General features: G+C 42.3%; 1 protein-coding gene across 4 annotated transcripts in view; it reads left to right on the top strand.

Moving 5' to 3' along the window:
* The window catches only part of RANBP17 (RAN binding protein 17), a 168,222-nt gene extending 156,380 nt beyond the window's left edge, over window positions 1–11,842 (top strand). For all 4 annotated transcript variants that reach the window (XM_033142824.1, XM_033142821.1, XM_033142822.1 and 1 more), the window contains exons 26-28: window positions 4,387–4,485; window positions 8,942–9,069; window positions 11,125–11,842. In XM_033142824.1, the coding sequence (XP_032998715.1) occupies window positions 4,387–4,485; window positions 8,942–9,069; window positions 11,125–11,221 (324 nt within the window). In that variant the 3' untranslated portion in view covers window positions 11,222–11,842. The remainder of the gene's footprint in view (window positions 1–4,386; window positions 4,486–8,941; window positions 9,070–11,124) is intronic.
* The last annotated feature ends 7,863 nt before the right edge of the window (window positions 11,843–19,705 follow it).

Genomic DNA, 19,705 nt, shown 5'->3' with positions numbered 1-19,705 from the left:
CATCTAGCTCGGTGTTTTTCAACCTTTCTTACCCATTGCCCCATTTTAGCTAACATAAAAATCCCATGCCTCCCCTGGCTCTCCTAATTGTGTTATTTGAATTTTCAAATGGATTGAAACTTTATGAGTTAACTTTATACTTGTACAGTGGTACCCCGGGTTACGTACGCAATCTGTTCTGGGTCGCGGTACATAACACAGAAAAAAAAAAAAAAGGAAGCGCAATTTGAGCGCTTCTGCGCATCCGGGTGTCGCACGCGCTCCAGAAACACAGGGTGTGTGGGGTACCACTGTATTGTACTTTTTCTTTTCTTTTTTGACACTCATCCCCCTCCCCCCAGATCTTCCCAGCTTAGGAAACACTGATCTAGCCCATTATTTTCTGCTGCAACAGGCATCAGCTTTCCAAAGACTAGGGCGAGATGGATCTTTCGCAACCGTGCTATCTGATATCCTTTTTGAAAAACAAAAAACAAAACCTGGAGTAGCCTGGGTTTTGAACTTGGACCTTCTGTATGCAAAGCATTTGCACGTTTTGTGGTTTTTCCTGACTTTACTCAGATTGCTAGGTCTTCTTTTACAGCCTTGGTTGGAAGGCAGAGAGTTTTAGAAGGCCGCATTCACCGTGAGAATTTGTTGCAAAGGAAATAAATTCAAGTCGCTGTTCATTACATGAATTGTGCACATCAGAGCACATTGCACGGTTTCCTACTTCTCATATGCACAAAGCTCAGTTTGTGAGAGGCCTCGCTCATTCCTGGCACTCTTGAAAATGGTTATGAGGTAGAGCTTAGGACTGATCATGGAATTTATAGCTGTGTCCTGAATGTGCATGTCACCTTTAATTTTCACAAATCTTTATGTCTCTTTACAGTGTGTTTTGCATGGTTCCTTTTACCTTTGTTTAAGGTTACAAATTTTACTCTCAGTCTAGTTTGCAAAGCCTGCAATTCCATTGTAAGAATGAGGAAACCTTTCTAGGCATGATTTTGAAGTCCTGTTCATCTCAATACAGTTCCTGACGTTCCGTACACTTTATTCATAGCATTCCTAATTGGTTGCTTTAAGCATGGTTTTGATTAGAGTTCAGGAAACCTCCCAAATTAAAAATCAGACTAAAAATAATTCATATTGATAATGGATTGTTCCAAAATGATCATTTCTTCTCCCTCTGTTTATAAAACTTCACCACTTTCTAATATAGCTGAATTATTTTATACAAATTATATAAATTATACAAGAGACTCCTGTACGTCTTGGACAAGTTGCCAAATGGTTCAAGCGCAAGAGTGAGTCGGGTAATTCCGTGGTGGCGTTTGTAAACTTCTTTACATAATATTTTATGTTTTAGCTAATACAGTCAAACCTTGTGCTGCATTCTGCTCTTGTTACGGACTTTCAGCTTACGAACGTGGCAAACCCAGAAGTGTTTACTTCCGGGTTCGCCGCCTGCACATGCGCAGAAGCGATCTTTGCGCATGCACAGAAGCAATCTGCACACTTCATGCACACACGCAAAAGCACTCGATCGTGCCGTGCACATGCGCAGAAGAGGCGCTCTAGTTGCAGACTTTTCAGGGTGCGAACGGCACCCCGAAACGGATTAAGTCCGCAACTAGAGGTACCACTGTATTACTTAACTGCAATTACATTAAATTATTCGTTTCTTAACTGCCTTAATCTTCCCTACAAAAATAATCAAGAAGTGTGCCACAGGTAGTTTAAATGCTTTCTTTCTTTCTTTTTTTAAGTGACTAATGTAACAGCTTTGCGACCTCAATAATTTATATGTAGCTTGGTTAAGTGTTTTCTCTAAAAGTATGAATCAGTTTTGCCCCCGTCCATGGCAGTATACATACAGAGCTTATGTTTCATGGGCAAGTATCAAACTTAGAGAAATGTGTATTGGAAACCGTGGAAAGAAAACCTCTGGCAAATGACTTGTGATCAATGTAACACGTGAAAATTCATTTATTGACGTCCAGAAATGAATTCCTCTGAAGCAAAGACCTTGTGCATGTTACACTGTACTTCACAAGATGCAGGTCAAGTCTGTGTAAGAGGTTGCAGTGCTCGTGGGAATTCACACTATGGCAATACCCTCATGATTTATTTCTTTTCAGCCCAACATTTATCACTTGCAAATGTCACAGAAGTCTCCCTCCATTTTTTTTTAAAAAAGAGGATTTCATATTAATGGATTTCATATTGCAACACCTGGCTAACAAATTTTCATTTCAATTTCCCAAATTGAACAATAACAAAGTCTCAAATTCAGTGATAACAAAGTTGCTAGCTAACACCAGTACTTGGTTTCTGGTTCTGCACCTTATTTTGACATTTCCCTGTGTTTGTGTTGTTTATGTGAGAATGCTGCAACAGTTATGCAGTACTAGGTAGCCCTGCCCCCTTGACTCTCCCCAGTTATAGCCAGACCATGCCTTCCCTGTCTTCTCCTACTGCAAAACTATGTGTTGGCTCACTGAGCTTTGGGTTCTGCTATGCGCATGGGGACACATGGGAGCCGCACATAGTACAACACCTATTTCAGCTAGCATTATGCACACAGAGCTCTGCTGGACTAGGTGATAATTTTTGTTTTAAATTTATTTGGCTGAGTAATAGTTAGTCATCCATGTGTGCCGACAACAATGAAAGGAAGCCTAGGTTGTACTCCCCATTACACTACTAGTGATGAAGCTTTGACAATGTCCTTGTTCTGAGCCATTTTTAAGCCTGGATTATCTCTTTCATTTAGTGAAACATGTTGTTTGACTTTTTCTTGGGCAGTTATTACAATCTGGCTTGCAGTGTATGTCAGGTCTCAGGGGACTCAACTCACTAATGCTCGTTGGTTTTGAAAAAATAATCGAAGGATTTTCCTTGTGTTTGATACCGGGATGAGGATTTTTTAGTTATTTTGTTACAGCAATGGACTACTTTTTCCTCACCAAATTTTACAAATGTAGAACTCTAAAACTACTTGGGCACTACCTGATGTTTGTGTTTGGGACGCTATAAACTATGAAATGTCTTGTTTGCCTTGTTTTTTTCACTATATATAAAGCTCACGATAGTGTGTTCCAAAACAAAAATTGTTCATTCTCAGAAGAGGCCAGGAAGCTCCCTGATACATCTCAATTATCTGAAGGTCAGCATAAATTCCTTCCATCTCACTGCAGAAATCTGCTTTTGGAAATACGGCTCTGTGGCTTTGCATCCTCAATAACTTGAATTTCATTAATATCCTGTATTTTCATAGGAAATGTCCCCCATTAAACACTTCCCTTAATTTAGTGTTCTGTCACTCTGTAAATTTCTCTTTGTGTTCCTTCTCCTTTATAATACCTCTTGTTATAGTTCATTCCTTACCTTATTGGTGGAATCGCAAATTTAAATAAATAAATAAATAAGACCCTCTGCTGCCCCGGAGGGCAGAACTAGATCTAAGTATCTTTAATTACAGCAGGATAGGTTTCAGTTGAACATCAGGAGACATTTCTTGATAAGAAGATCAGTTTGACAGTGAAACCAATTACTTAGAGGTTTGTAGACTACAATTCCCATCATCCCTGAGCACTGCTGCTAGCTAGGGATGATAGGAATTGTAGTACCAAAACAACTGGAGATCCAAGTTTGGGATCTGGATTATCTCCATCAAGCAAGGGGTTTGACAAGATGGGCTGCCTACTGCATTAAAGCCCACATTCAAAACAGGTGGACATACAGGTGAAACTCGAAAAATTAGAATATCGTGGAAAGGTTCATTTCTTTCAGTAATTCAGCTTAAAAGGTGAAACTAATATATGAGATAGACTCATGACATGCAAAGCCAGATATGTCAAGCCTTTATTTGTTATAATTGTGATGATTATGGGGTACAGCTGATGAGAACCCCAAATTAACAATTTCAACTTTGGGGTTTTCATCAGCTGTACGCCATAATCATCACAATTATAACAAACAAAGGCTTGACGTATCTCGCTTTGCATGTCACGAGTCTATCTCATATATTAAACTCCAGTAGCTAATGAAAACAATTGCTTACATAAATGGACTTTTCCACGATATTCTAATTTTTTGAGTTTCACCTGTAAGTCTACCTTTAATTATATTTACTTCTGTTTCCTCTCCTCTTCCCCCTTCTCCTGCTGTTCTTATAATAAGCTACGGATAAGGTTTCTGTTTGGGAATCAAAGAAAATAACTAGTATATGGCATAAGTTAATTTGTATTGAAAATACAATGGTTAAAATACCCATGCTATGTCAAAAGTAGCTTCTACTTCAAATTCTATTCATTCTGTTCATTTATTTCGTAGCTGGGATTAGTCATGCACGGCGGTATATTCACCAATTACACTTTTGGACATTTTCTTTCTTTTCAGATGATGTCAATTCTCATGAACACCATAATTTTCGAGGACTGCAGAAACCAGTGGTCAGTCTCGAGACCCCTCTTGGGCCTTATACTTCTCAATGAGAAAGTAAGTATTCCAGAGCTAGGACATTCATTTCGATTAAAAATGACACAAGTCAGTGTTGGTATTGACAAGCTGCTTTTCACAGTCCATTGCTGAATGTAATAGAATGAGGAAAGGGAAGAAACAAGTCTCTTGGATCAGGCAGAGGTGTTTGGAGACACTTCATATTGCAAAAAGAAACCCTATTCTTTGCATAACGAAAATGAATCTCCTCTACATTCCCAAACCATTTTGTGCTCTGGATGCAGGGTACACTAGCTGTAGATATCTGCAAAATAGGAACTTGGTCATTGGCCCAAGCCTTTATCAACCAGTATCTTAAGATCTCACAGCTGCATCAAAGTTGGTCAAACAGAGCATTTGCTCCCAAGCTCCACCATTGCGTGGCAATGTCCCGTCCTCCCCGTGGGAAATAAATGACACGTGACACATAATATAAGGTTAAATGGGCAGAAAAGGCCACAACTTTATTGGTTATAGAAGTTGAGCGTATTGGCTTAGGCATTGGACCCTAACCAACCATATCTGACCCCAGCCCGTGTGGTGGAAGTCTGTGAAGGGTTAACCACTAGTGAAGGAGCCCCCGTGATGCGTAGCGACTAGGAACTCCCCCTGGGGCAATCGATTCCAATGCCTAACCGCCATTTGCGAAAAACCAAATGGCTGGTGCCAATTTGCCAAGTGGAAAAAATCCCTACCAGGCCCCTCTCATAAGAGAAAACCTAAAGGGCTGGTGGGCGGGAAAACCGGTGCAGCTGGGGAGCGGGGGGGAAAAACAGGAAAGGATTCCTGGCCGCGTCCAGCTTAAGTAGCGCTGGCCATGCCCCCAGGCCGACCGGATTGGTTGACCTGGTGAGTGACGCGGCTCGGAATCCCCCTATCGCACAGGGGCTGAGCTCCCAGCCCCTGTACACGTGGTAGGGGCGGGACTGCCCGCAATTCCACCTCCTCTTCAGGGCAGAAGTGGTTTTAAGAAGTTGGTATGACATGAAAAATGGACTGAGAAGATCAGATGTGGCCCATCCACCTTTAGCTCACAACCAACTGACTTGTGTTTCTAGACCAGTGGGAAGGAGGGAACTCCCATCATCCCTGACCATGCTGGCTGGGGCTATGGGAGTTGGAGTCCAACAACTTCTGGAGAGCCCCAGGTTCCCCATCCCTGCACTCCGCCCTCCTTCTATCACTGTTGAAGGAGAGGGTTCTCCTGACATCTACCACATGCAGTGTCTGCTCCTCCACTGATGCGTCTGTTGGAGTAGCAGAGCAGAATTGGGAGGCGAAGGGAACCCTCCTACTTCCCAAAAGTTTTCAAGAGTATTTCACAATGTTGGTGTGCAAGCACAGCCCAAAATGTGTGATTGCACCCAGTGCCTCCCAAAGAAATGACCATTGCCAGGAAACAACTAGAATCCTGGGGTTTCCCATCATTGATATTCACCGCCAGGCTTTGTGGTGGACAGAGGAGTCATTTTTCAGACAAGTCACACACACACACCCCGTAGGGTTTTTGCATGCAAATTTGGGTCTGTGGACTTGAGGCTAAGGTCGGGTACCCAGCTGAAAAGGAAACCGCTTCTGTATAGCCATGCAAACCCGTCTGAACATATGCAGGCTCGCTGCAGATACTGAGGGATTGTTCCTGGAGATATTGACCTGTAACGTTCTCCATACTTCTGTGCGCGTTCTGACTTTATTCCAAATTCATTTATCTCCTGGGCAGTCACAAGTGGCAGTGCATTACTGCTTTGCAGAATGAATTGTCTATACAATAAGATGGTGCTGGGAAAAAATAAGACACTAAGATTAGCAGCAGCCGCATACATTAAAATTCAAACCGAAATCCCAGCCCTGGTAGGAAACTAATAGAAGAAGAAAATATATCAAGTATAGAAGCGCCGTCTCATCATTCACCTGTGCTGAAGGATCCAATTTTAACCATATCCAATAGCACTGTCATTCATCTTCTTGGTGTATTATTGTGATTTAAATCCAACCTCCATACGAGGAGCAGTTCTTTTAAAATGATTGAGAGGGAATAAGGGCAAATTCAGTGTTTAGAAAAAGTTTATGACATCACAATATTATCCTTTACAGATGGAAGCAATATTTCCTACTTTGGGAGGAAAACTAATCATTTTCTATCTGCCCTGAGTCAGTGCATCATTATAAAAGGCGGAAATAAGTAGTCTTATGCATTCCCAATCTTGTTCTTGGCAACATTTTTGTTTAGCCAATGCCTCTGATTTATAGTATTAAATATTAGCCTGACTCTATATTAATTATGTGGTTTTGATTTTAGCAGCTTTAGTGTAAGAAGGAATTAAATATTTCACAAGGAGATATAGCCATGCAATCATGAATAGTAAGAAATATGAGGCTAGCACAATTTTCTTTCTTCTGGAACAATATTGCATTCTAATGATCATAGAGCTTGGTTAGCCGTGGAATGTATATATGCGTGTCATTATTTATCAGTAGGTCTTCTGTATTAAGGACTCATCTGCATTAAGGAGGCAGGTACTGGGGTAGGTGGGTTTTTTTAATAGGTTTATTGGGAAATATTTTGATACAAAAGGATACAAAACAGCAAATATTCTGTGCTCTTTGAATATCCGTAACATTTGCTGCTCCGGTTTCTGAGAAGCAATATAGCGATGAGCAGTGGTTTGTTTCAGTTTGCTGTTCCAACACCAATTTGGATGCAATCTGGCGTGGCAATTCTGTTGTGAGAGTAGGCCCCATTGAACACAGTTATACTTACATCTGAGTAAAAATGCGCAGGCTGGTGCCATCAGTGTTTCAAGCCCGCCATTAGGTAAAGGTAAAGGGACCCCTGACCGTTAGGTCCAGTTGCGGACGACTCTGGGGCTGCAGTGCTCATCTCGCTTTACTGGGCAAGGGAGCCGGCGTACAGCTTCCGGGTCATGTGGCCAGCATGACAAAGCCGCTTCTGGCGAACCAGAGCAGCGCACGGAAATGCCGTTTACCTTCCCGCCGGAGTGGTACCTATTTATCTCCTTGCACTATGATGTGCTTTCAAACGGCTAGGTTGGCAGGAGCTGGGACCGAGCAACGGGAGTTTACCTCGTCGCAAGGATTCGAACCGCCAACCTTCCGATCGCCAAGCCCTAGGCCAGGGGTCAGCAAGGTTTACCGGCCATGGGCTGGATCACTTCCACTGAGATCGTCTGTGGGCCGGACTGGTGCAACACAATGCCGAAAATCGCATCTGTGCATGCCGACGCCGAAAATCGCGCCTGCGAAGAAGCAATTTTTGGCGTCTGGACATGCGCAGATGAGGTTTCTGGTATCTGCGCATGCACCAGTCCGGCCCACAGACAATCTCAGTGGAAGTTTCCGCCACCACGCAGCGAGTCTCCACGCAGCGCTGGTTTAGCAACTAATCTCAGCACTTAAAATGTTAACAAAGATAAGAAAAATAAGTTTTTCCTTCACTAACAATGGGTTGCCTCGATTCCTTATAGGAAGACTAAATTACATTGCTTAGTCCTGGCCTTTGTTCCCATATCTGTAACAGCAAACATTCACACTCCGGATATAATTAGTCATGCTGAGCTTACCCCCAGCCATGTTTAACTTGTCCTATTGCTTTCAGTTGGATGTAAACACAACTATCTTCTTCTGGTCAATGGCCTCTGTGTTACAGTAATCTTGTTCCTTCTTGCCTTCTCTTGACACTGGGGTACAGCAGACCCACGTGGGTTTTGCTTGTGTCTTGCTCTTGTCTTGATGCAGAGTGTGTGAGAAGTATTTGAGGATGCCTCGGCATATCAGTCTGGGCTAAAGAGCCCTGAAACACCTTCCAATCCTCAAGTGCCTCATTCCGAACTGTAGCTGGAACTAGATATTCATATTCCCAAGACGGAGCTCACTTATTATTGGAGTTTGAGAATCCAATCTTCTATACACCAGGAACTTTGAAGGCTTTTTGTTGGCTGCTTCAAGGATGGAAATTGCTGCTAAATGGAAAGCTGGATCTGGTCTTTCCCTACAAAGTTGGCTTGTTAGGATTTGGGAGATAGCATTAACAGAACGATTAATGCGGCACAGCAGGGTGGTAAGAGGTGATTTTTTTAAAAAAAAAGTTGAATGCAACCTGGTTCCTGTTCATTTCGTAGGTTAATAAATCTTCCTCACTTTATGGAGAGGTTTGGTATCTTACTGTGCTTCAGCATTGTATGCTGTCAGTTTTACATTACATAATAGAAAAAACTGTACTCCATAGTACATTATTGCATACACACACATATATATATATATAATATTTTATTGAAATTATATATATACACATACACACACACACACACACACACAGAGAGAGAGAGAGAGAGAGAGATAGTAGCACTAAATAAATAAATAGAAAGTTTGATCCTGTAAACTCAGCCGTATGCTACGTTCCATCATTTTAATAACTATTTCTTCTTTGCTTTTTCAGTACTTCAGTGAATTAAGAGCCAGCTTGATAAACAGTCAGCCTGCCAACAAACAAGAAGTCCTTCATCAGTGCTTCAGCAACCTAATGGAAGGAGTGGAACAAAGCCTTCTGGTAAAGAACAGAGACAGGTAAGCTTCACTATATCCTGAGATAGAGGGGGGAAATGTGAAAAAGCTGTGACTGATAAAATAACCTTAAAATAGGGGATTTTCCAGATAAGTATGTTACACACAATAAATGCACAGTTGCTCCGACAGCAGTGTGTGTGTGCGTATACGTATGAAAATTTCATCTTGTGCCAAGGCAATAGCTAACATGTAGCCAAGCCATTACACAAGAACAAGATTTATTGTTAGTGTTGGTTAATTCAGAAAACCATGAACATAGAACTAAGGATAAAATCCATGATGTTGCCACAGAAGTGGCATGATTTACGGCATGTGTGTGTATGCTTCTCACCACAGTGTCGTAACATTTTAATCACAGCATGGACAAGGGATTGGGTCCAGTGGGCCTGGAGTCCTTTGTCTCCTCATCTCCCACATGCTGCTTTGGCAGTTCAATGGGAGCTTCCCATCTTTCAGTCACCAGGTGTTAGCATGACCTCAGGTGAGCTATTTTGCAGGCACAGGCAGGACCTGCAAGGAATTCAACTGATTGGCAGTAACTTTCAGCAGTAAGAAATCGCCCTCCATAGAGTAGCTAATCCCAGTGGGGTTTGCATTTGGTGGCAAATTTAAAAGTCACTTGAATGCAATGTGCCCCCCACTCCCAGTGCCAAGGTAAAATTACAGCTCCCAGCAATGCTTCAGGTACAAAGATTTGGTTATTCTCAACACAACTGCTATAACCAAAGGTATAAAGCTCAGTATATGTAGACCAAATATCCAAATATTTATTTAGAAGCTCTGGCCTGTGGTAGCTGCACAGTCTAATATGGAAAGCCCATTCTGCAACAGCTGGTGGAAAACTTTCCTTCCAGTGTTGGATAATTTTTCTTTCTTTCCTGTCATAAAGGCTTGTAGGGCCCACTTGAATTGCCCATTTGTTAGCTTGAGGCTTGAATTAGTGTAGAGAAATCTGCCCCAAATATGTGCTGATCTGCTCCACTGTGCTACATTATAACTGCTACCTTGTGGGCAGTTTAATAGCATCTAATAATTATATCCTGAGGTTGAGGCTCCAGTAGTTTGGCAACCTCATGAGAAGAGAAGACTCCCTAGAAAAGACCCTGGTGTTGGGAAAGATGGAGGGCACAAGGAGAAGGGGATGACAGAGGACGAGATGGTTGGACAGTGTTCTTGAAGCTACCAGCATGAGTCTGGCCAAACTGTGGGAGGCAGTGGAGGATAGGGGTGCCTGGTGTGCTCTGGTCCATGGGGTCACGAAGAGTCGGACACGACTGAACGACTGAGACTGAACAAACGAATTATATTTTAGATGTACATGATCTTTATTGTTATTTTTATCCATTTTTGTTACATTTCCCCCTGTTTTACCTTCATAGCATTCTTACGGGGTAGACTAAACAGAGGGATAGTGACTGCATCTTCACCCTAAATATTTGGGCTTGTCGCAATTCTAAACAAGTCTGGAGCTGTTTGTAAGGCAGGGATCTGTAAGGCTCAAAGAATAGGCCTTAAACTAATACGCCAAAATAATTAACCACACAGAGAAGGTTCTCACCCATGGGCAAATCAGAGGGAGGGATTTAAAAGTTTGCTTCTACAGTAATTTTAAAAACAATGTTGGTGGAAATCTAAACCCAAGGTATAATCATTTTCAGAGAATTGATAATGGTTTGAAAGAGGCATCACTGTTCATATGCATAAATTGTTCCACTCTCACCGCTAAATAGAGAAGGAAACTTCATCTGCATTGATTAACTAGACTTTTCCAGGTTTTAGCTATACCTTAATTCTGACCTTCACATACTTTGGGGGCTTTCCTTTCCAGCTCAAATAAGGACTAAAATAATCCAAATATGCTGATCATCTGTTAAAAAAAATTTTTAAGGTGTTTCTTTTACTTGTAGGAGTTCTTGCAGTTGTGGGAGCTAATTTCTGACAATAACAATTCAATTCTAACAAAGGACTGGATTTGTTTTCAGAATTCTTGGCAGCTTTCTATAAATGCTTAGTCCGAAAGGACATTTGTCATGTTTGGTGTCTTCTTGGTTCCAGATTCACACAGAATATGTCCGTCTTCCGCAGAGACATGGCTGAAACCCTGCGCTGCGAGGGGGCATCAGAATCGAGCAGTTCAGAAATGATGAGTTGATGCTGAACTTGGAAAGTGTTTAATAATGAACAGACTCTGAAGGTTGGGGAACCACAATGTTGTTAGATAGGGTTTGACTTTAATAGAAAATATTTTTTTAAATAACTTCTGCCTTTTTTGTATCTCTGGCATAAATGTAAGGATTTGTAACACTGGAAACAATGTAAAATCACACTTGGCATTAAGAACCATTTCAAACTTCCGTACCCAAACTCTTATCCCCTTTCACAATTAAATGGTGCAGAAACAAGATTTAACCAAAGAACAAAATAAAATGTGTATTTTCTTTCTGAAATTGCATTGCTGAGAAATTTCAGTTCCGCGATTAGACCAATATCAGAGAGTTTTAAAAAAACAGCGATGTCATATCTATTTCTCTCATAGCTTCATCTAAACTATCTGAGTAACAAAAAGCATAATTTGTAAACAATATGGCTCTATGTAGATATGTAGATTTTTTTAAAAAAAGCTTTATGTCTTAAGTGCACTGTTGACGAGCAGAAGTTTGGCAGAATGCAAATTAACAATTCCGGATTAAAGTAAGAAAATGGTACTTTTTGAAGCTTACAGGTGATGATACATTCTTTAATTGAGTATGAATAAATGTTCGTTTCACACTCATGTATTTTGAATGTTTCATTCTAGGACAAAATGCAGAGCTTCAGTTTGTGTTTCAAGTGCTAGAGTATTCCTTGCACAAGAATTACCAGTACAGTGGTACCTCTAGATGTGAACGGGATCCGTTCCGGAGCCCCATTCGCATCTTGAACAGTCCGCAACCCGCACCGCCGCTTCTGCGTGACCCACCGAACCTGGAAGTAATCTGTTCTGTTACTTCTGGGTCCGGCACGTTCGTAACCCGTGCCGTTCGCAACCCACAGCGACCGCAACACGAGGTACAACTGTACAATCCTACACAGGTCTACCCAGAAGAAAGTCCTGTGGTTTTCACTTGGGCTTACTTTCAGGTAATTATGAACAGGATTGCCCATAATTGTGCATAGGATTAAAATGAATTTTAATATTTTTAAAGAAATATGCCCTTTAGGTGCTGTGACTGCTCCTGTCACAGCACCTAAAGGGCATATTCATCTTAAATGGCCCTACATAGGTCAAGTAGGAGAATCCTGGAAGTTAGACCTGCTCACCAAGAGTCCGTGGGGCACAGGGAATCCACTTTTATTGGGATTAGGGTTCTGTGCAAAGAACTGTTGCCAGCCGTTTGTCCTCTCCACAGCTGCACAGTACTCAGTATCAACACTGGCACAATGTGGGGAAACGAGTACGCTTGGTGCTGAGGTGGTTTTTTCTCTGACCCTCTGACGCCTTATTCAGGCAGCATCCCACATAGGATACGGGCGGCGGTGCCCCTTTAAAAATCTTGAACCTGCAATCATTTAGGCTCAGACTCTCGTAGTAAGGCTGGGAAAAACCTTGGAGAATGGCTAGGTGAAGCTGTGGTTTCATGTGGGTGCCCAGATCACATTTTGTTAAAAGTTGGCGTTTTGTTCCTGCTGTTGATAACAGGAGGAGAGACTTGTCACTCGTAACTCACTTCAGCCCTCGAAAAAAGCAAGGAACTGTCATTCTGTCAAATTACTTGTTTCGAGAGGCGAGGTGCTCCAGTCCAAGGTGCTTTTCTCTCTCTCCATCCCTGTAAACAACACCTGACTTCCACGCAAAGCCAGATTCGTTAGCTTGAAAACCTGTACCCCCGCATTGAAAGGCTGAGATCAAAACTAATTTTTCCTTAACTTTGGCTTCGTCATGCCGTGGGAGGAAATGCTGTTTGGGTGCAATCTGTCTCTGTCCGCAATTAAGTCCTTTTTTTTGTTGGTTCCTAACCAGCTTCTCTCTTGAAAGCTGGACTTGAAAAGCCTTGTAACTGAGCACTCTGGATTTAGTGCCGCTTCCTCGTATATGGCTTCAGGCTCCCTGGAGCATATAAATCCAACGCCGAGATTCACGTTTAATACATAACTTCCAGATAAATAAGATCATTCCTGAAACTTGATGCACATATTTTGAACAGCTTCTCAGCCACCGTTAAGAGCTGGAACTTATTGGAGTACATGGACATAGGAACCGGCCTGCTTTTAGATATGGAAATGGGTGCCGTACCACTTGGCCTTGGGTTTTTACGGTTCCAGCTGCTGTTGTTAAATCTATCCGTTGTTCCAAGGAACCCTGCCAAAATTAGTTAAGTCCAGAATTTAATCCTTTAAATGGTTTTTTTTTTAAATCTGTGCAATAACACCCCTCCCTCAAGTGTTCTTAATTGCCCTACTTTACATAGTTCTGTTTCCTGTGCCCTATTTTCTCCATAGCTATGGGCCAGGCATGAACATAATAGAGGGGAAATAATTGGAATGGGGAATATTCTAAAAGCATCCGAGAAGTAGGCAATAGTAGTTTCCTCTGAATTGAGTACGTGGGAGTTTAAATTGCAGCTATAAATTTAACAAATTAGGATTTTCAGTTTGATTCGTCCCACTAAAGCATTGTATAGCCACGAGATGAAACCAAGCATCTACCAGGCTTTTACATAGAGAAGTAAACAAGTGTGTATTGCTTTGTAGCCCAGCAAAGGCTGTGTTGCTTGACTTTTTTAAAAAAAAAATGAGAGGTGTGGGGAGAGGAGGAGAGAGGCAGATCTAGCTCTCTTAGAAAAATATTCTTTTTCCTCTTACATAAGAATGCTTCGGAGGAATTGCAGTTTGTGGTGCCTATGCACTTCATAAAATAATTCCTCCGACTTTTTAATGTTTTATTGTGGTGTGTGTTTATGGTGACAGCAAACCTTTCAAACTATCGAGAAATACCATGCTTCCTTGCTGTATTAAAAAATAATGTTGGTGCAGATTTTATGTACCTCAGTTTAAGAGTGCTGCTTTGACAACATTCTTCTTGAGGTTTACAGAAAAGCGTAATAAAATATGTAAGTTACATTTCTACAAACAAAAGCCCCATAACATAAGTTATTTATAAGCGTGAGATCTAAACTGTATCACGATAAATAAACTCTAATGGATACCTGCGCCATCCACCCTAATGTAATTTGCCCAACAAAAGTGTTTGAAACAAAGTTATATTTAGTAGAGGGGGGGGGAGAAATCTGGTAAGGACTTGAGTATTGTTGGATAAAATACAAAGAGTAAAATGGAACAGAGTACTAAGCTGCCTTCGTGGGCTAACTGGTCTGTGTCTGGTCTGCACACTGACATCAGCCTGTAATGTGCTGTTCCTCTTAAAGGAGATACCAGTTGGATGCAAAGAATTATGAAGGGCAGAAGGACATTCTTGCTTGGTACCAGTGAACCAAGGTTAATTCTAGAGATGACAAAAGCTGGCTGATTTACTTTGGGACGCTTCTCCCTTCAAGTCACTCCATCTGCATTTCATGCAATGCTGCCATGCATTTCCTAGAGCAGGGGTAGGCAACCTAAGGCCCGTGGGCCGGATGCGGCCCAATGGCCTTCTCAATCCAGCCCACGAAAGGTCCGGAAATCAGCATGTTTTTAAATGAGTAGAATGTGTCCTTTTTTTAAAAAAAAAAATGCATCTCTGGCTTATTTGTGGGGCCTGCCTGGTGTTTTTACATGAGTAGAATGTGTGCTTTTATTAAAAAATGACCTCTGGGTTATTTGTGGGGCATAGGAATTCATTCATTCCCCCCCCCCCAAAAAAAATATAGTCCGGCGCACCGCATGGTCTGAGGGACGGTGGACCGGCCGCCCACGGCTGAAAAAGGTTGCTGACCCCTGCCCTGGAGTCTCCTGGCCCTGCTCCCCCTCCTTGTGGTTGCTGTCTTCTCTACCTGCTCTTTCCATGCAAGTAAACAGTGAGCAGAGGGGAAAAGAAGGAACAGTAACTGCAGCATACTTTAGTGTAGATTTGGGACTAGAGGGAGGGCAAGCAAATGGGCATTGCCAATAGTAAGGAGGAGGAGGAAGTGCTTGGGGAAAGGGGGGGGGGATCTGTTGCGAACATCTCATCCACGAGCTCCTCGAAATCTGGTACGTGGAGCAAGGCTTCATTACAAGCACAAGGCGATATAAGATTATTCTAGCCAACAGGGTGAAAATGACAAACTGGTTAGCCAGAGTCGGTTGCAATGTCACAAAGTCCTACAAGATCCCCACCTGCAGCTGATACAGGTGATTACAGCTGTTTACAGTCAATATAACGTGCGGGAAAGAGGGGGTTTTTTTTTAGCATTTTGCCACACATTGACTAAGCCCATATTTAATACACCGACATGCATGACACTTTGTTTTTAAAGACTCGGTAAGTCGTGTCAGCAAAACCATAGCAAGACAACAGAGCAAAGCTAATCTGCCTCTTGGTACCCGCTTCGTTTCTCCAGAAAGGAATATCTGGCAGTACTTCTAATACGATGACGTGGAAATCCATTCTTCCTTCACTGTGCAATGTTATCCATCTTGCTGTCTTCCTTGCATTGTTGTGGAGGCAATATATGCAACTCCATAGGAATTTCCGAGTAATGTAATATCAATTAATGTTCCATTATTATAAAATGCTACCTGTCTTTTTAAAAGGTTCTCATCGCATCGCTTTCTCTTGATCTCCTTCCAGAAGCCTGTCCACCTTGCCTCACCTCTTCATTTAAAAAGTAATAATAATGGGAGTATAAACATGACAAGCAAAGCAGATAATAATGGGTTGTATGGCTTCAACTGGAGTTCTATCAAACGTTGAAAAGGATCTACTTTACGGACAGCCAAGGACTTCATTAAAGCTCTGGATGTATCCCACTTGCACTGGGGCCAACGAGCGTAGTGAGCATCATCATGCTCCAGATTGAAAACTAGCTTTCACAGAAATGTGGCCCAATTCAGAGATCCGTAAATCCATTTTTAAACTTGCATAGCTTTAAAAAAAAAATGAAAGACTATACAACTCTGGGAAAGGGGTGGTTCAACTGACACCCCAGCAGTGTAGGAAACTGCTTCCCTGTTGCATTCGTAGGTCCTGAATGGGGCAACTGTGCCCCTGAAGGACCAGGTGCGCAGCCTGGTTGTCTTTTGGATGCACAGCTGTCCATGGAGGCGCAGGTCAATTCTGTGTCCAGGGCAGCTGTCTACCAGCTCCATCTGGTACACAGGCTGAGACCCTACCTGCCCGCAGACTGTCTCGCCAGAGTGGTGCGTGCTCTAGTTATCTCCCGCTTGGACTACTGCAATAAGCTCTACGTGGGGCTACCTTTGAAGGTGACCCGGAAACTGCAACTAATCTAGAATGCGGCAGCTAGACTGGTGACTGGGAGTGGCCACTGAGACCATATAACACAGGTCCTGAAAGACCTACATTGGCTCCCAGTACGTTTCTGAGCACAATTCAAAGTGTTGGTGCTGACCTTTAAAGCCCTAAACAGCCTTGGCCCAGTATACCGGAAGGAGTGTCTCCAGCCCCATCATTCAGCCCGAACACTGAGGTCCAGCTCCGAGGGCCTTCTGGCGGTTCCCTCACTGCGAGAAGTGAGGTTACAGGGAACCAGGCCGAGGGCCTTCTTGGTGGTGGTGCCCGCCCTGTGGAATGCCCTCCCATCAAATGTCAAGGAAATAAACAACTATCTGACTTAGAAGACATATGAAGGCAGCCCTGTTTAATGTTTGATGTTTTATCATGTTTTAGATAGATAGGTAGGTAGATAATTTATTATGGTCGGAGACCAGCTTATAAAACATACTTGGTGATTCAATCATGTTTTTAATATTCTGTTGGGAGCTGCCCAGGGTGGCTGGGGAAACCCAGCCAGATGTTCAGGGTATAAATAATAAATTATTATTATTACTCATTTGGTCTGCATTTTCTGGATTGCCATACAGATTAGAATTCAGATTTGGTCTGAACCAAATCAGGTCTGACTAGAATTTACAAAGCGGGGTCACAAATTGGATTGTTGGTTTCATGCACAGTCCTGCTATTCTGTCCTAGGACACTGATAAATAATTATTTTTGGTAGTTATTTTATTACTGTTCCCCTTGCGTTATAATTGTGCTGAAAGACCTCCAAAAGGGCAAGTAATGTATACAGGAATGTGTATACTGTATTGCCTTCTCCCAGAGGCTCAGGGTAGCTTACAACATTGTATGAAACATTCATTAGTATGAATTAACACAGAGTGAATAATTAACATCAAATCCAGATTAAAGAGAAAATTGAAACTATAAATGAATTTTCCTGGCAAACCTCCAGAAGATGACATTGGTATTAAAATGCTGCATTAATATGCTCTTGCGTTCAGATCCTGCTTGTGGGTACCCTACTAGCATCTGGTTGGCCACTGTAAGAACAGGACGCTGGACTAGATGTCATTGTGCTGGTCCAGCAGCCTCCTCTTCTGTTTGCTGGCCCAATGTCATCCCCCTGTTTCCCATTAAGAGGCTACAAAATGGCTCCACTGACCAAGACATAGGACTAACCTATGGTAGGTACATGCAAACTTGGGAGGGGGGGTTAGTGTAACAGCTCTTGATTATACAGGTGTAACTCGAAAAATTAGAATATCGTAGTAAAGTCCATTTATGTAAGCAATTGTTTTCATTAGCTACTGGAGTTTAATATATGAGATAAGACTCATGACATGCAAAGTGAGATATGTCAAGCCTTTATTTGCTATAATTGTAATGATTATGGCGCACAGCTGATGAAAACCCCAAAGTTGAAATGGTTAATTTGGGGTTCTCATCCGCTGTACGCCATAATCACCACAATTATAACAAATAAAGGCTTGACATATCTCGCTTTGCATGTCATATATTAGTTTCACCTTTTAAGTTGAATTACTGAAAGAAATGAACCTTTCCACGATATTCTAATTTTTCGAGTTTCACCTGTATATCCTGACATCTCCCTTTCCAGTCCCTCTCTTACCTGCGCCATTAGAGTCGTCTTCTTCTTCTTCTTCTTCTTCTTCTTCTTCTTCTTCTTCTCCTGTGATCACTCGTAGCCAAGTAAGATTGTCTTCCATGAACACAGTTTTAACAGTTGGATTGAGGCATCCCATGTCAAGTGGCACCAGCTGGAGAACATAGCTTCGAACACTAAATAACCTGCCCTCCATCCCTTAAACTAGCCTGCTTCTCTCAGGTGAGGGTGAGGGTGCTGTCTCATCACCAGAGCTGAACCAAGATTTAACTATCAGTACATGAGATGGGCAGGAGGGGAAGGAGACAGGCACACATCTTGTCCTTTGCCTGGTCAGCTCTGGTTACCTGGCCCAGCCCCTTTGTGACTTCAGAGCCCCCTCTGTGACATCAGATCAGCTGAGGCAATGACATCAAAAGAGGCAAAACAGGGAGAGAGAGCAGGGACATTGCCTGAGAGAAGAAAAACCCCATACTTTATAACAGCTAGTTTCCCCAGCTAGTTTACCTGCAGACTCCAGACAGTAACAGTATGAGAATTCCGTGAGACAAAAGAACTCTGGTCCTTTGTGAGGTGGGAGGAGAATGTATCTCACACTCCTTCCATACCCTCCAACATTTCTCCAATGAAAATAGGGGCGTCCTCTTCCATAACAACAAGAACAATTGTATTATTTTTGCCCTACATATACTGTATATTTTTTTAAAAAAATGTAAACATTAAAAAAAACTTCCCTATATAGGGTTGCCTTAAGATGTCTTTTAAAGATTGTATAGTTACTTATCTCCTTGGCTCAAGGGTCGCATAACTTCATACCCTCCAACATTTCTCCAGTGAAAATAGGGATGTCCTAAGGAAAAGCAGGACATTCTAGGATCAAATCAGAAACTAGGATGGCTTCTGTAAATCTGGGATGGTCCCTGGAAAATAGGGACACTTGGACTGCTCTATATTACCTGGGTGCCCAATTGCACAGACTCTCCACTGGTACAATTTTTGCTCCACAAAAGAAGAGATGGATGCATCATATAACACATTGTGTGATGTAGAGAGTGAAGGATTGAGCCTGTTCACACACTATACAAGGTTGTTACTGCACAGGTAATTGTCCAAACCAGACCTTTGTTGTTGATTTGCTGGGGCCCTTTTTTTGTTCTCCTGCTAGACTTCTCTCCAAAGCTCCTGGCAATGTACACTTTATCCTTCTCCTTGCTGCTGTCTCCTAGGGGAGAGGCCTCTGCAATTCAGTGACATTTATGTAGGATGTGGTGGTGGTAGTGGTGCTTATTTTTTAAATTTAGTTCCATACGATGGCATGAAATGCCGAACAAAGCCATTTCTATCCCGTGTCTTTGGTGGAAGTGGGGAGGATTCTGCAGGCCTCAATATTTGTTTGTTTGTTTTTAGGTTGCACGCTTAGACATGCACTTTCCTGGAAGCAACACAGTGGATGCAATGGATAGGGTTCCCTCCCGCCTCCTTCGGTGCCTGCTTCTGTTTCCTTCCCCCAGGAGCAAATCCGGATCCTCAGAACTGGTAGCCTAACCGGGGACTGCATTGTTAAGAAGCCTGGTAGATGCAAATGAGAACAG

The sequence above is a fragment of the Lacerta agilis genome, chromosome 3 (assembly GCF_009819535.1).
Source record: "Lacerta agilis isolate rLacAgi1 chromosome 3, rLacAgi1.pri, whole genome shotgun sequence".
Classification (NCBI taxonomy): Eukaryota; Metazoa; Chordata; class Lepidosauria; order Squamata; family Lacertidae; genus Lacerta; species Lacerta agilis.
Note: the sequence above shows the minus strand (reverse complement) of the source record. Positions and strands in the feature narration are given on the sequence as shown.